Source organism: Epinephelus fuscoguttatus, linkage group LG10 (assembly GCF_011397635.1).
Source record: "Epinephelus fuscoguttatus linkage group LG10, E.fuscoguttatus.final_Chr_v1".
Lineage (NCBI taxonomy): Eukaryota > Metazoa > Chordata > Actinopteri > Perciformes > Serranidae > Epinephelus > Epinephelus fuscoguttatus.
In genome coordinates, this window is record NC_064761.1 from 27,713,788 (window position 1) to 27,730,311 (window position 16,524).

The window sequence follows — 16,524 nt, forward strand, 5'->3', positions numbered from 1 at the left end:
TTTGCCTACTAGTTAATGTTGTTTAAACGTTGATGAATATAATTTGAATTATTGTCCTTTTAAGCATGTTATTACAATTTGAATAGATTGATTCATGAATAAATTGTTTAGGTTCCAATTATTAATGCAGTTGGTTTTATCAGTTTGGTAGTGTTCTTGTTGTTTTACTTCCGTATTATAATACTATGAATTTCAGTTAAAATGGGGGAATGTTTCACCATGTTAACCTGATGCAGGTTGAGATGGTAGCTTACTTTAGGAGCATTACAATCATTATAGCATTATCTTCAGGTACCGAGTGCAGCTTACAGTAGCCTGTAATTGATATGAACTGATATGACTTGTAATTGATATGACTATAATCGCCGTACAGTCATGTTTCAGAAGCTAGACAGAGGCAGAGAAGTACAGCAGTAATACAGCAGTAATCCAGCAGCATCTGCTGAAGAGGTAGTGTATCATGATGCGCAGTAATGGCTCTTCATTTCATTCATTTGATTCTTTGGCTTGAGAAGGAAAGGAGTTGCTGGTTCTTCAGACTGTGTTCTGCATGTAAAAGTGGGCCTTATCTGTTGTTTTTTTGTTCATATGTGACTCAGATCTGTTTTTCATAACAGTGTGAACAGTACAAATGACATTCAATCTGTTTTTTTCAGTTCTGATTTGAGCCACTTTTGTATGTGGTCCTAAATCAGATACCAGAATTCATGTAGCTTTTAAGCAATAAGATAAGATACACCTTTATTGATCCCACAATTGAGAAATTCCAGTGTTACCGCAGTCAAGGGGAAAGAGTCAGATTAAAGATTTCAATATTTAAAAACTTAGAAAAGGCATGCAAAAAAAAAAGTACAAAAAATACAAGAAACAGCAAGTCCCTTGCCTGAACTGAGTGTCTTACAGTTATAGTTTTGTGGAGAGGCACTGACAGATATAGTTATAAGAAGCCCTTGAGATCCTGAACATCTGAATGAAATGAGTTTCAGTGAAGCCATTCCACCACTCCTGGCTCTGACTCTGCTTCCACACACACCTATGTAAAGCAGTAGCAGCCATTGCTTCACAAAAAGCCAGCATTAAAAAAAATGGACTCTTTCTTCTCATCTTCGTTATCATCTGCTCACGAATTTGCTGGCTTTAACTGCAAATCAGTTCATAAATGAAACTGTGAGCCCTGACATCAGTGGTCTCCATGTTGTTTGGGCATGCGGGTCAGTTCAGTAACATCTCCAGTTCACAGTTGAATCTGATAATGGCCACGTTGTTCAAAAACAGCTTTACTGATACTGACATTGATACTGATCTGAGCAGTAAAGCCGAATTGAGCACTGAGGCTTGTAGCGTGTATATTACATACAACATTGTCCACACTCTGAAGTGAAAGAAAAAAGCCAGAAAACTCAGCACCTGGAGCAGCAATTGCTGATGTGTTGCTGTTGGTCCATTACGTTACCAAACTCTGCAGATGTGGTCAGTTTGTGTGACTGTATGTCATAGTAAAATCTTGCCTTTAAGGTATTTTTAGTGTTTGTAGTTAGGGAGGTGCTGAAGGCTCTCCTGGGTTTATTTCATAATAGCTGCCAGGTTTGTTAGCAATAAGGCAGATTAATGGACTCCATGCTGTTACTGTGCAGGTGGTCATAGCTGTGGTAGCCTGCTGTGCTGAGCGCAGCTCTGGCCAGGCTTGTTAAGACACAACCAGTGAAGTGGGCGATTTGCCCCCAGAGGAGGCACCCACCTCCCTGTGGGCCAGCAGGTTACCACTAGTTGACAAGTTTCAGCTTGCCCTTTACTTGACTGAGTGGCTCTTAGTGATAATGTTTGTTTTTCAGTGCCCCCGTCTTTTCTTCCCCTTTGCGTCATTCTGTCTAGCCTCATTTTCTGCATCAAATTCTATTCTTTTTAATCCCCTGCTGTGTTCATCTCTATGTCTAACTGTTTTTAATGTTTCCCTCCTTATTCAGTGGTCTCCAAGAGTCGTTAAACCAGAACTTCCTGCTGGTCATCAGCCATCGCGAGGCCCAGAGGGACTACAGTCTCAACTTCCCCGGCTCCAGAACCATACAGGAGGTATGGCACCAGCGTACACGCAGACACAGACCATGCAAGACATCAGAAAGTCACTTTATATGCCCAGACACACACAAAACCTCCCAGTAACTCACCCAGAGGCTCTCACATACATAATATTATTGTACCTGATTCCAGTTTCCCGTAACACAGCTTTCATTCCATTTGCCAAACATTGCTAGTCTATCTCAGCCATCGATTCATTATTCATCACAAATGATCACATTTCCGAGCACATAATTACTCTCACAGCTGCGGTCTGGTACAACCCCCTCTTTTCCTCCCCACTCCCCCTGCGCTGCGTCCTTCTCCCTCTCTCTCAGCAGTCAAGGAGGCGGTTTAAATACTGAACATTGTTTGATCTAGGCATGCGGGAGCGATGGAAAGAGACAGAGTCCATTCATTTTCCTCATCTGAAACTAAACAGTAGATTCGGCAACCTATGAAATATTTATCCTGGACCCATTGTGAAGGCAGTACATCTCGCTGTCCATCGGTTATTACTATCACAGCTGCAAATGGATTATGAAAATATATGTGTGTGCTTGCTTGCCTATGTAGATGAGTAAGTGTGTGTCTGTCAATGTTTGGCCCCATGTGTGTTTAAATCAGCACTCCCCTACATGCAGAGACACATACACATATCACTGGCCTGTACTGTCCTACTCTTACCCCCCATGCAGAGGGAGACCTGAGCAGGTGTCATTTGTTATTCACAGTGGGTATGCTGCTGTCACAGGTGAGGGGAAGTAAGCTCCCCAGAGACTGATCAGGTAGAAGAGAGAAGTCCCACTAATCATTTTACCTCAAACATTGGTATTTTTTAACCTGGTCCCTATTTATCCATGTTATTGCATCCACGTGACTAACAGAGACCACGTTCTTTGAAGCTGGTCCAGTATTGAGAGAGACTGGGGTAGCCAGAGTGATGATACAGGCTGCAATGAAATCCATTCGGGCAATTGCGCGCTGTCAATTTACATCTATTAAATGCGCTTGTTTTGGTCACTGACAGGCTCAGATTGTTAGAAGTGTCCCTGACAACATCACTGAAAGGACCCTACAGAGAAATTTTCTTTACCTTTCTCTGGTAATCCCGCGAGAGGTGGATTGTTGGCAGGAAAAACAACAGTGGAAATATTCGTGAGAGTTGGAAAATGGAGTGCCGGGAAGAGAATGTTGTGTTGAAGTACAAAAAGCCTGGCTTAGTGTTATCTAAAAGCCATTACATGGCATATTTTTGACAGTGTGGAAAAGTACGCGAGATTTCAGAGCAAGACAACTTGAGTGAGACTTTGTTACATTTACAGTACCATTAACACTACACTAAAGCCCAGTTTCCACCAAACACTTTCAGTATGGTACCTTTGGAACCAAAAGTGACCCTTCAGACATGGTACCTAGACTCTGAGTCCACTTAGTGTTTCGGCTGCAAAGAGTACCCTTAAATGTGGGCAGAATTGTTGTTAACACTGCTCCGTCCAGCACTCACTGTATTTCCTGGCTCTTCAGTGGTGACACAGACAGAAGTCTGCACCTCGTTTATCGTCCACAGAACGAGGCTGCACGCTGACATTTTCAGATCAAAATAAAACAGGCTGCAGTGAGAGTCTCTCTCCATGGGATATTTAAAAATAGCATTTTTGTCCATATAGTCCTTCTCAGGTAAGCTTGAGATGCTTTTTTTTTTCTCAGTGAGGATTAGAATATACATTGTTCACATATTCCGGTCGAAATTAATATATTAAAGGCATGAAGATCCACTCATTACTAAAAGTGTATGCCATCCAAGAGAAACAAGAAAAATTAATGGAATGGTCAAAGTTGTCACATTGAAATTTAAGATGTGTTGATGGATTCATGTAGTCAGCTCATGCACTGAGTAACATTTCATGTAAGCGTTCCACTTTAAAGCTGCCAGCAGTCGGCCCAGTGAACTGAGTTGTTTTTCCTGTGACTCCAGCTGCTGCAAGAGGCAGCAAAACATCCTTTCATTTTATAGTTACAGTTTACTCATATATGTAAAACTCTCCGCAGTATGAACAGTGGTTACATGAGCCTCAAAACCAGCCACAACTCAGCCCTGAGCAGAGTGACCGTCCTCTATTGACCAATCTACAGTGTTCACAGCTCCACCTTTTAGTACCAGATCTGTGAGCTAGGTACCCCAACAGAGGAGTGACCAAAAATGGGGATGGTACAGAACCGTTCCATTGGTACCATCCACAACTTTTCACAGTGGAAATGAAAAAGCGTACCGAACTGAACTGAACTGTATCGCACTGTTTGGTGGAAACAGGGCTTAACAAGCAGACCGGATCAGATAAAGGTAAGGGGAAATTTCAGACACTTCAATTAACAGTCTGAGCCTGTCAGTGGCAAAAATACACACTTTGATTGGGCATAAAGTGACAGTGCAAACATGCCCCAAAATGGTTACATTGCAGCCTGTTTAGTTGCTGCAGCTACCACAGTCTCTCTCAATGCTGGACCAGTTTCAAAAATTGTGGTTTCCATTTGTCACTTGGGAACAAGAAAAGGAAAAAAAACAGTCCACGCTGAAAATACTGAAGTTGTCGTTAAGTCAGCATTGCCATCATAAAGTTGGTCATCATAAACTAAATATATGGTACTGGAAATGTCAGTATCAGCTGTTTTCATCCCTGGGGCAGTTCTTGATTTTTTCTTTATGTCCTTCATCTTTCACATCCAGTGAATTAATTACTTTCAAGCAGCAGTGAAAGGTGTTCCTTCTAACTTCTTTGCTCACCGCAGCCCCCCCGGCTCCTTGGTGAGGGTGAAGATTACACTAATAATAATCAGGCTACTAGCAGGGCTTGTAATGGTGCTAATTGAACAGATTAGTACAACCGACATCTGAACTGGAGGAGGCAGCTCACCTCCCTGGCTCTCCCTCTCCTCCTTTTCGCTCTTTCCTTTTTCGCCTCCCTCCGTCATCTCTCTCTTTCCCTCTCACCCTCTTCTCAGGCAGATGGTTTTGATGAGCACCCACTGTGAACCTTAAGTGTTTCTGCTGGGATTACAAACACTGGGGAGGGGTCCCTGCGGTGTGGGAGGGGGGAACCATGGACACAGAAAGGAGGCAAAGGACTGTTGGCTTGGTGGGGGTGCTGTAAGAGGCCATAGGGGATGGAGAAGGGACAATGTGGGCTTAAACAGGCCTCCATGTCGCGGTCTTTTCCTTACGCATGCTTGTCTTTAGGCATCTCAAGGCCCCCTGCAGTGAAAATGAGGCCCAGAACTTTAACCTGGATAGATCTGGACTCTGTTTGCCCCGTGTTGACCATGCTCTTTATATATTTACTCTTTAGCCAAGGAATAGGAGTCTCTCATTTTCTATTACTGTAATGTGTTAGGAAATAACATATCATTAAACTACGTGTACACACGATGTAGGCAATGTCTGAAAAGGTTCAGTAGCCGGTGTGAGGAGCTACAGGTGCAACCTCAGTCAAATAGTCGTTGTGGATCACCTCAGCCAAGTTGCTTTGGAGTGATTTGTGATGCTCATCGTAAAGACGAGGAGTTGGGTTGTGAAATTTTTAGATAAAAACAATAATAAAAGACACGAACAATTGGAGGTGTGTATTTCTGTCATCATAAGAAGACTTAAGAATGTAACAAAGAAGTTACACCATATTCAGCCACACTGACTCCCCTTTCTGCTCATACTGTGTCCACTCACAGACACATATGGACTCCACTACAGAGCACCTTTCTCTCCCTATTCTCCCTTTTGTCTTAGCTGAAGACTAGCCGATGGTCCCTGCTTATGCATATCAATAGGGATAGAGTCCTGTCTTCTTGTTTGTCTTTGCCAAAGGCTCTGGCTTTGCCTTGTGGCTCTCAGGGAGCTGCCCTTGCCCCTCCCTTTCTATTCCTTCATTCTCCATCTCTCCCTCTCTCAGTGTCCCTTCTCTACCTTCTTTCTTCTCCATCTCTAGCGTGCAGGGCTGTGTAGACTCTGATTGGCATTACCAGACAAGAGTGTGGGGGTAAGTTGCTGGCTAGCTTCTGAGCTAAGCTGGAGAGCAAATGTTTGCCAGGGAAGTAGAGGGTAGAATAGGGATGGCTGCTGGTTTCGGGTTGTCCGTGACCAGACCAGTTGTCCTGGGGATTTCCCTCCTCTACTGCCCCCCGGGGCTGGGCCTGGGCCCCATCTCCACTTCGCAGCTGGGGGACATATAGGACCCAAATGCAGACAGGGCTACAGAGCTGAGAAAAGGAAGGTTGGATGGAAAAAAGGAATGAAAGAAAGGCATCTGGTGCCTAGGGGAGATGTAGAAAGAGAGCGCACGAGAGAGAGAGAGAGAGAGAGAGAGAAAGAGAGAGCTTGTGACTGTTTAACGGAAACCTTTCCTTCTCTTTGATTTGCTTCCAGCCAGGGATTACAGGCAATTGGCATTTACAATGATTGGATCATTAATTTTGCCGTGAGGCGTATTGCCCAGCAGCTCAGCATCACAGCCAGTCTATAGCTAATGTTGTGTATAACTGGCTCATACACGCCTGTCTCATCTCAACACGAACAGCAACACACAAATCAGCAGCGTTGTATTTGCCACTAAGACTTAGATTTAAATCCTTTTCTGCTCTGTTATAGATATTTTCTTTACATTTTAGCTCCTGTATGTCCAACTCAGGGTTGATTGACACTTTAAATCATTGGTGTCGTCTTCTGCTTATTGAGCTATACAGCTCTTAGGGGGGTCAAGTGCTTGAATTTGTAAACTGCATGTACCAAAAGAATCTTGTTTCTGGCCGGTAATATTATCTCTGACCCCTATCACATTTGAGTTAAAGAATATCAGCCTTTACCATCACAGAAAAGTTAGAGTCATATAGGCAGTATTGAACAGATTGAAGAACTCTTTTGGTCCTCAGTCTGTCAGACTACAACAAAACTTAACTTAATCAGAGTTTGGGTTCTGAGCAGCCTCTGTTTACGTGGGTTGAACAATGAACATGAAAGGGAGCGATTAAATTGTTAACATTGCCTCCACTTTAAGTAATGTCTAATATGATATGTAGCATTTGTAGTATGGTTTTGGTTTTTAGTTTAATGTTGTGTTTATGTGAAACAATGTACGCCCTGGGAAGAGGGAGAAATTTCAGATCTTTTTCTGTTAATTAAATGAAATTAAATCAAACACTGACATTCAAACACTCCATTGCTTTAGGTCACACGAGTTTTAGCTGGTAATTGTCAGTCAAATTTGGTGTGTACAATGAAGTATGTATGTTTTAGTTTGTTGCAGTCTTAACTTCTCAGTGAGGTAGCTGTTGTGGCAGACAGGGGGCAGCATTAGACAGTATTGCTCCCTGTACGCTGGCTGCTGTTGCCAAAACATGCAGTGCTTTGTAACTGAGGGCTGCAACAAAAACTTCGGCTACCTGGAGAAGCTAGGGCAAGCCGTTGTGTCACCCTGTTGTTTGGTTGCTATATGTTCTAAATTACTTCGGCTGTTTATGATATGGTTGCATTAGATTCTAATAATAGTATCCTACCTCTCATATGGTCAGAGGAGGCCTGTGTGAGTGACTGCCTACAGTTTGTGATGGTGATGGTGGTGTAGTTTCAGGTGGCCCGGTGTGTAGCTGTGTTTTCTTTCTGTGTTGAGATCAGGTTGTCCTCTGCCAGGTGCCTCTCACTGTCTGTCTCCACTCTCCTCCTCCTCCACCTCTCACCTTCATTCTCTCTATGGTGGGCGTTAGTTTGTTGTTTCTCTGATGCTGCTTTAACCTCTGACTGCAGCCTCTTCATTACTAGTGTTTATGCCTCTCCTTTCCTCCCTTTTCCCCTCTATTCATCGGCTGGCCAGCCGGTCAGTCAAATCCCTGTAGTCCGGCTGGTCAAACATAGATATTACACTCTGTAATAACACTGGCCACCCGCTCTGACCCCAGCCTGCTATCCTGGCCATAGCTTCTCTTCATAAGGATAGGCACCGAGCAGTGTGGTGTGGGATTTACGACAGAAAGACAAAGGATGGACTGTGCCACTCATTTATTATTGTTCTTTTATTTGTTTCTCAGCTTGTTTGTACTGCAAATTGCTTTACTGTGCCAGGCCCAGCACAAATAAAATATAATTTCTTTGCGAGATTTATAACTTAGATAGAATATTTACTGTTGCCTTGATGAAGGGATGAATTCAGATTTAAATATAATTATTCCTGCAGGCAGCCCATAGTGTGTGTGTGCTCTCAGGCACCCACACAAGATGTAAAGTGTAGTAATATTACAGTATTAAGATGAAAGCGCCCAGTCAAAGTCTTCCCCCACAGTCTTCTTAGCTCAGTGTTTTGCAGCTGCTTTTCTGCTTTGCCTGACATTGGCTTTGACTTTGTGTTTGTAGCGTATTTAAGTTTCCACCTCCGTGACCAGCAGCCCTGCATATGCCCAAGGATCCATCTCTCTTCAGTACTTTTTACAAAGACAGGATTTGACCCGTGTGTGGAGGGATCTTTGCTCCACAATTGACAGTTTTCTCAGCATCAGTGTCCAGCCCTGCGGCCCTGAGGGGCAGAATTCTGCTGAACAAATGCAGTAGAATCCACGGCCGCCAGCGCTCAGACGCCGACGGGGCTTTGATCACCTTCGGCTGGCGCACATCAGGCTGGCGTTAGGGCTTTAAACCAACAACCCACTGGACGGTGTAACACGGCGCTCGGTGAGACAGGCGCTGCTGGCTGCTAACTGTTTAAAAGCACGGAATGTTATTAAGTGATGCAGATACAGCGTCCGCGCATGAATGGGAAAAGAGAAATACTGTTCATTTCAGAGCGTGGGGCTGTTGTTGCTGGGCATTAGCTGTGGCATCTGAAGAATGCTGATAACACTGGCTGTCTCTTTTATTTTTTTCTCCTCCTCTCCTTTTGACTCATCTCCTCCTTCATTCTCTGCCTCCATCCTACTTTCTTCCTGCCACTGAATGGAGGATACTTTGATGTAGCCCTGGCTATAATTTATAACATTGTATTTACTGTTAAATAAATCAGGAAAATAGATTCCACTTACGATTTTAATATTACTTATGAATTGCAGGATTTTAAATGTAAAAAAAATCTTTGTGGACATTATAGTTAAGCTCTCTGTGATGTTTTTGTGATTTATCTTTTTGTTTCACTAGTGTGTGTCTGATTATTGTACTTTCAAAATACACTAATCACTTTATCTTTCCTTTGTGTCTGCAGGTAAAGAGGAACATTTCAGACTTGACCAACATCCCAGTCCGGCATCAACAGTGGGAGGGATGGCCCGCGTCAGCGTCTGATGATTCTGTAAGAAGCACACAGTAACACCACCCAAAAATTAAGATTTGTTACCCAGACTTACTAAAACAGTTTTGCAGGAAACATTTCAACATCCATCTCCATCCATCTTTCTGTGCACTGTAAATGCTGCCTTTATGTTACCCTCATAGATTTTTGCATCCAAGACAGCCTTCTTAAAGATAATTAAGTAATGACACTGAGTTGGCTTAAAAAGGAGCCTATGACACATGGCAGTTAGTAGTTAAAAGAATTTACACAAATGTGAAAAATAACCTTTAATGTAAGAGTGCAAATTGCACAATTTACAGACCAGTGGTCTCCTTGGCTAAAAGCAATGGGGGTGGTGTGGAGCCAGGTATGCTTGGGAAACTGGCGTGTTTTAACAATCGATTTTGTAAGTAGCGTTCTGGAGAAATGCTGGGGAATTGCAGCTGCCAAGGTCAGAGTTATGGTTTTTATATTATTTCTGGTGTGTATGTTGCTTATTTTCTGTTTTTTAGATTTTTTTTTTTTTTGTAGCTAATGGTTTTGTAAACACACTGTTTCTGGATGGTTCTGTACCAAAGATAGCAGTGATACATTGATTAGGGGGGTGGAGAGCAGTGTCGGAGGGTAGGGATGAAGATGTGCATGAGAAGGCATGTGTGTTCCAATATGGGTGTGGATAAAAGTAGGGTTGAAGTTAGCATGCACCGGGGGAGAGGGGCAAGAATGTATAAAAAATCTATATAAACTAGAAGTTTTCAAGAATTAAAAATGGTCAAAAGGTGTGTTTAACTTTGCCCAAAAAACTAAGAAAAAAGTCAAGCCCTAATTAAAACCCATGGTTCACCAATTATTGATTTACATTATTTTAATACTAACAGTGGAAACTGTTCCACACCCTGTAATCCATGGCGAAACCATCTGTCAGAAGCATGAGAGTAAGATGTTGAAGCTAATTAAGATGTCAAAGACGGTTCCCGTCCTGTGTCCTCTATCTGTGGACATTAAAGCTCACATCATTGAGTCCCGCTGACCTCTCCCGTCCCAGGGTCGCTCTTCCCAGCCATTCACCCTGCACACAGTCAAGCTGATCAGAAGCGGCCCTCATACAGAACCTTGAGGAACCTCTGACCCTTTTTGTCTCACCCCTTCTTTGACAGCCCATGTGTTCCCATGCTAATTGTATGGGATGGTTTATCATGCTACATTGAGGAGCTGTTGTACACACATTCTTGTGTTAACCCCTGGCTAACGTTTTCCTTTTAGATCTCTGTGATTGTTGTTTGCTTTGGAGTATTGAGTGTTGACTTTGTTTCTGTTTTTTTCCCCCAAGTGTTATCATATGTGTCCTCTGACATAACTGGCTCCACTGTAGCAACTAAATATTCAATTCATTTGTAGTAGAGCATATTTGTGATTAATAAGGAAAACCTGTTTTCTCTACACAGTGTTTCAGTGGACACAGTATATTCCATATGTCAGCCATTATTCATGTTTCGAAAACTCAAAGTGAACAATGACGGCACCTGTTTTTGTAGCTCGAAGTAAAGCTTTTTTGAGATTAACAGTGAAAGCAAATACATTACGCCATTAATGTGCCTAAAAGGGCAAAGGACAAAAGGTTGTGCATCCTTTCACCACAGGAGACTGTTTGCCTTATTTTGTTCCATTACAGCTCAGAGCAGGCAATTGTAAAGCCGGTAACCACCAAACAAACCATACTGCTACAATGCAGATTTATCGTTGTTGGCATTATCTTTGTAGACATCCAGCTATGTGATCAGTAAACAGCCTGGGATCGCAACGGAAATACAAATCTTCTCAAATCTGAAAGCACATTGTGGGCATGTGGCACGATGGCTGACCTCGGTGTTGTGCACATGTATCATGGCACCAAATGACTGACGTTTGCAACCACAACATTTAGCTGGTGCTTTATGAATTTTGTGTTCACATGAGGAAGAGAGCTGACCACAGACATCCAGACCAAAGCTGTGTTGAGGATGTTGGTGTGTCCAGCTGCAGCAAATTTAACTAGGGATTTGTGGTATGAAAACAGATGAGAATGGGAACAATTCTGCAGTTTGTTTTTGATTATTTATGTGATTATTTTTTTCTTTTTTTTTGTGAATTTTGGAATTCAATTTTTTTGTATATTTTTAAGTGGTTTAAACCACCAAAAAAACAGCAATGCACTTAAGTTTGTGAATTTCATCACCAAGCAAACCCTACCAATTTCAATGTAATGCTAAGTAAGGATAAAGTAAAACAAATAATTTTTTTTTACCATTCCATATTTGTGATCTGCGTCCTGGTTATCAGTGAACCTCACCTCGGCCCCCAAGGTAGCTGGATATGATCGCCAGGGATCATGAATAGATTGCAGCTCATTGTGGCATTATAGGCCCGGTTGGCACCTGGCTAACACACATCTGCAGTGTCTGTGTTTCCTGGATGAGGAGATATTAAAAAGCAGAGACAGAAGTGTAATAATGGCCTCTGCTCTAGCCACAGCCCTCTTATTGAAACGTCTGAAGGTATTAACAGAGAAAGCCCAAGGCTTGGCTGGCCTAGCAGGCGGGTAGGGAGCCAGTGTTAGTGTCTAGCTCATTAGCCCAGTCTCATCTCCCGGGGTTTGGTCCAATAAACATGGCAGCCAGAGGCCCCAGATTACGTTTAGCTTCGCACACTAGCCCGCTTTCAGAGGAATTGATTACTACTTAACTGTGCTTTGCCTTTAAGTGTATAATAGTACTGTGTCTGCCTGCCTGCACCTGTTTGTGTTTAGGGGCATCTATTGGCAGAAATGGCATATAATCTTAATGACTATGTTTTTGTAAGTGTATTGTCACCTGAAATTGTTGTGTTTTCCTTACATTAGAATGAGCTGTTTATCTACATATGGAGCAGGTCCTCTCCCATGAAGTCTGCCATGTTGCTTTACAGTAGCCCAGAATGGGCAAACCAAACTCTGGCTCTGTTCTCCTACATGCTTGGCACATGGGGAAGTTTCAGTTCTGCAGCCTCACTGCTAGATACCACTAAATCCTACACTCTAGACCTTTAAGATGAGTTAAGAAACGTTATTGTCATTATACTGCTCTGCAATACAACAACACAACAAAATAACAATGGCACTTCCTGATATTTCGTGTTTTACTCAAATTTGTGTGTTTGCAAATGAGCGTGTCTTATAGTACACACTAGGGCCAGGTATTGAAAGTCAGTAATTTTTGAGCTGAACTGTACCTGCAGGATTAAAATTTACAAAAAGGTCACACTGAAAATGGCCATTGAATGTTTTGTGAATTATTCTCAGTAATGTTTAAGTCACACATTTCCTGATTTTTATCAGTTTTTATAATGTACAGTATTTTATTTACATAAAGTTCATGACATTAAACATTGATTAAGTATTGAAGAATTTGCTAGTTTTAGATTTTAATAGAAAAATCAAGTTATTTTGCAGAAAGTGTGTGTTTTAGAAAATTTTTAGATATAGAAGTGTTGTTTTGGTATTTTTACTGAAACTGTGGTATTGTATTGGTAACAGTATCTGAACATGTTTTAAATCAGTGGTCGCGGTCCAACAGTGGGTTGTGGGTCCTTCTGAATGGATCGCAAGTTATTTTCAAAGCTCAACTTGTAAAAAACACACTTCATTTTTACGTACAGTAAACTTCCGGCACAGAGTCTTTATTTTGAAGTGCCGTTTCCTGCTGTAGATTGAGTGACTAATGGACAGCTACATGACACAGACAGCAAACTAACTTGATGACACGGCCAAACGCAAGTATGACACTGAATTTATTATTTAACGGTGCGGACCTTCAACTAATGACTAAGGAGAAATCTGGACCAGTTGGGATCCACTGTTTTAAATGATAACTAGGACTAACTGACAATACCAATGTAGTTGCCTCGAGCATAGATGCTGTAGCAGTAGCAGTAATACCTTGTAGTTCACTTCTCAGACAGGTTGTTTGCTGCATCATACAGTCAAAGCAAAGTTGTAAAAAATAATTTTGCCGGCACAAGAAGCACAAATGTTTTCTTACCATCTAATTGATCTATTGTTCAGAGTATCTATTTCAACTGTCAGTTGTTGTGTTCTGAGAAAGACATTTGAGTGGTGGCATTGTTTGTTTATGTATTGTTGGAGCATAGGAAATTATTTTGTTAGAAAGAAATTCTCACCTTTCAGGGAAACCAGTAGTTACGTGTTACGTCACCCTCCCTGATACTGTCCACTACTCAATGTGTTTCATTGTTTATTGTGCTCTGAATTATTCAGGGCCTTATGGAGAGTTGAAATTGGATCGGGCTGGATAATTCTCAAATATCACTGGACAACAGATCAGTTCATTCAGTGCACTGTGTTATTGTATGTCATGTTAGACCAAGGAAGTTGAATATAAAAGGAAATGGCACAATGTGTAGTTGAAGCAGTAGCAAGGTGAGGTGATGCTCATTTTGAACAGGCAGGTGGTGTTGACCTGGGTCAGCTACTGGTTGAAGTACTTGTCAGGATTTATGTAGAGTATATAAATCACGACGGTGTGAAAAATTGTGGTATTGTATTGTAATTTCAGTTTTCCTTGTGGTATTGAAAATGGTATTGAATATGGATATTTGTCATGGTATTGCATCGAAATTCCAGAATCATTATATGACTAGGATCATGTGGAGAGGCACATTGTCAGTCTTTTTTGCTTTTGTTTGTTTGTTTTAAGCATTACTTTAAATTGTCATCGGCTTTACAGCGTGACAACAATGCTGGTAGTTCTTGAGAAGTCCTCCATCAGAAAAAAACTTGTTGGACTTTGCTGTAGTCAAAACTTGATGGAATTCAGGAGATTAAAACAAATACTCCAGCATTATTTGCGAATATCATGATCTGGCTCTGCCTCCAAATTCCCCCTGATTCTCGGGGCTTTGGCAAAGCTCTGTCTGAACATTGCTGACGACGATGACAGAGGTTTTGGCAACAGTTGATCTGAGAGGCTAACAGGACATTAACTTCCTGTGCTGTTGGAAATACGCTGATTGAGCCTCTTTTCTCCGCTTCCCCCGTCTCCTTCTCTCCTATTCCTTCGCCTAAACAATACAGCGTGGAGAGTTTCCAGACAGGCCTCATCTCATTGGAGCTGTTTTGATTGGCAGTCTTTCCTCCACACCTGTTGGAGTGATTGACAGCCGGTGGGACATCCTTATTACATCGCCTCATCTCTCCCAACCCCCCACCACCACCCACCCTTCCTTCTAGCCAGTAATTGCTGACATTTATGCAGTGTTTCATGGTGTTTGCTAATGTATTAATGCTGCGGAGCCTCGGAGGTGCCTTGCCTTGTAGGCCAGCACCTCCTTCCAGTTCCCAGCTGGCATTAATGGAATCCTCCTCTACCTGATAGGGGCCTATTAAACTGAGGATTTATTGAAGGGGGGGTCTGGTGGTTTCCGTAGCAACAGGGCTCAGCAGTAAGCTCAGACAGAGCCCCCCTCCCTTGTGCGATTGGCTGCCTTCAGGTGACATTCAGCACCAAGTTAGTCTCATTTTCTATCTCCTCCGACTGTTTTTATGTGTTCTGTGAAGCTCACATTTTACAGAAATGGTTGCGTCTATAAAGTATCCCACTGATCCAGCAGTCATTTATTTATGCCTACCTTAGCCTCTAGCTCTGCATTTGCATTTGTTTGCGTATGTGCGTACATCACACACACTGCGCAGGACCCCAGATACTAATCAGGAGGGGCATACCTTCAGCGAGACTCAAAGGAGCCTGAAACAAGGAAACCAACAGGTGTTAAAGAGTGCGGTGCACCTGGCCTGTCATCTTTTTTTTGTTCTTTTTCCTGTTATATATTAATTTTTCTCATTTTCTCCATACTTGCTCCTCTGTCCGTTTCCTTTCCCTCTACTGCCTTCTCTTTCCCACTTTTGTCACTCGTCCTTCCCCTCGCTCCATCAAAGAGAAAGTGGAGTAAGGTGGTACTGTGGTTGTGGTTGCCGTCAGTGCAGCTGTCAGCAGTAATTATCTCACACTCACAGCCAGACACCTAATCCAAACACTGCCTACACTAGAAAAGAAAAAATGAAACACAGAAAGAATGAAGGGAGAGAAAGAAGGGTAGAGAAGGGAAGAAAGGGTTGAGGGGAAGAGGGAAAGGAGGGAGGGGGTAAGGGAGAGAAAATTCTTTCCCTGTATCGGCCCCTGAATGCTTCGAGCCTCAATGCAAGTGTTAATTAAAAGAATCCAAAAAAGAGGAGCCAGTTCCTTTGTGTGGAGATGTGGGAGAGGGTCATTTGGGGGGGTTAACCTCACCCCCCCACACCCCCCGTGCCCTGCGGCGCTTCAGCCTTGTTTCCGCGTTTCACCACTGAGCCGCCAAGCTGCACTTGTGTACCTCAACATCAGGAGAAGCCATCGGGTCAAAGCGAGGAAGAGGATTGAGAGGCACTCAACTCATTTTTTTTTTCCCTTTTCACCTCCCCTCCTTGCATCCATGTCAGCCCAAACCCTCCAGGCTGTCTTTGACAGGGGAAGTGATCAACTTTATTTATACACTTATTAGGCCCTCAGACGAAAGCCTCTCATTGTGGGTAGTGGGGGTAAAGGGTTTATGGGGATCCTCTCGGCAGCCGCTGTTAAGATTCTCATGTTTGATTGCCACTCGATTGGGGAATAGGCAGAATAGACTTGGGGCCATGCCTTCACATCCTTAAGGCTCAGACCCTGTATGTCTTTGTCTGACTCAATACATACAACTCTCTCTCAGAGCTAATTCTGCCCTCAGGCCCGAGACCCATCATTCCTCAAATGGCCACAGCTTTTCTTTAAGTCACTGTTGTTTTTTTCTTTAGTTCCCCAAAAAGTATTGCTAGCTTACTTTACTTGTACTGTTGGAGGAATGATGTTTTTGTTCCATTACTTTGTAAAGTTCTGTGGTAAAATATGAATAACACGGTGATCTAATAAACAGGACCAGACTAAATCAGTTAGAGTTAAGTTACGTGAGCAAAGACGAGGCAATTCAGTTAAGTGTTCTCCGTAGGTGTTCCAGGGATACTCAGCTGTCCTTGCTGTGACATTTACACATTTCTAATTGTCAAGAGTACACTTGCTACTAATTGGTAATACACAAGAAACACAATCTGGTTCTTCTATTATTC

General features: G+C 42.5%; 1 protein-coding gene across 1 annotated transcript in view; it reads left to right on the top strand.

Annotated features, from left to right (window-relative positions):
• Window positions 1-16,524, top strand: part of faf1 (Fas (TNFRSF6) associated factor 1) — an 83,141-nt gene that overhangs the window by 21,338 nt on the left and 45,279 nt on the right. The window contains exons 7-8 of the mRNA XM_049588705.1: window positions 1,965-2,070; window positions 9,288-9,374. Of these exons, the coding sequence (XP_049444662.1) occupies window positions 1,965-2,070; window positions 9,288-9,374 (193 nt within the window). The remainder of the gene's footprint in view (window positions 1-1,964; window positions 2,071-9,287; window positions 9,375-16,524) is intronic.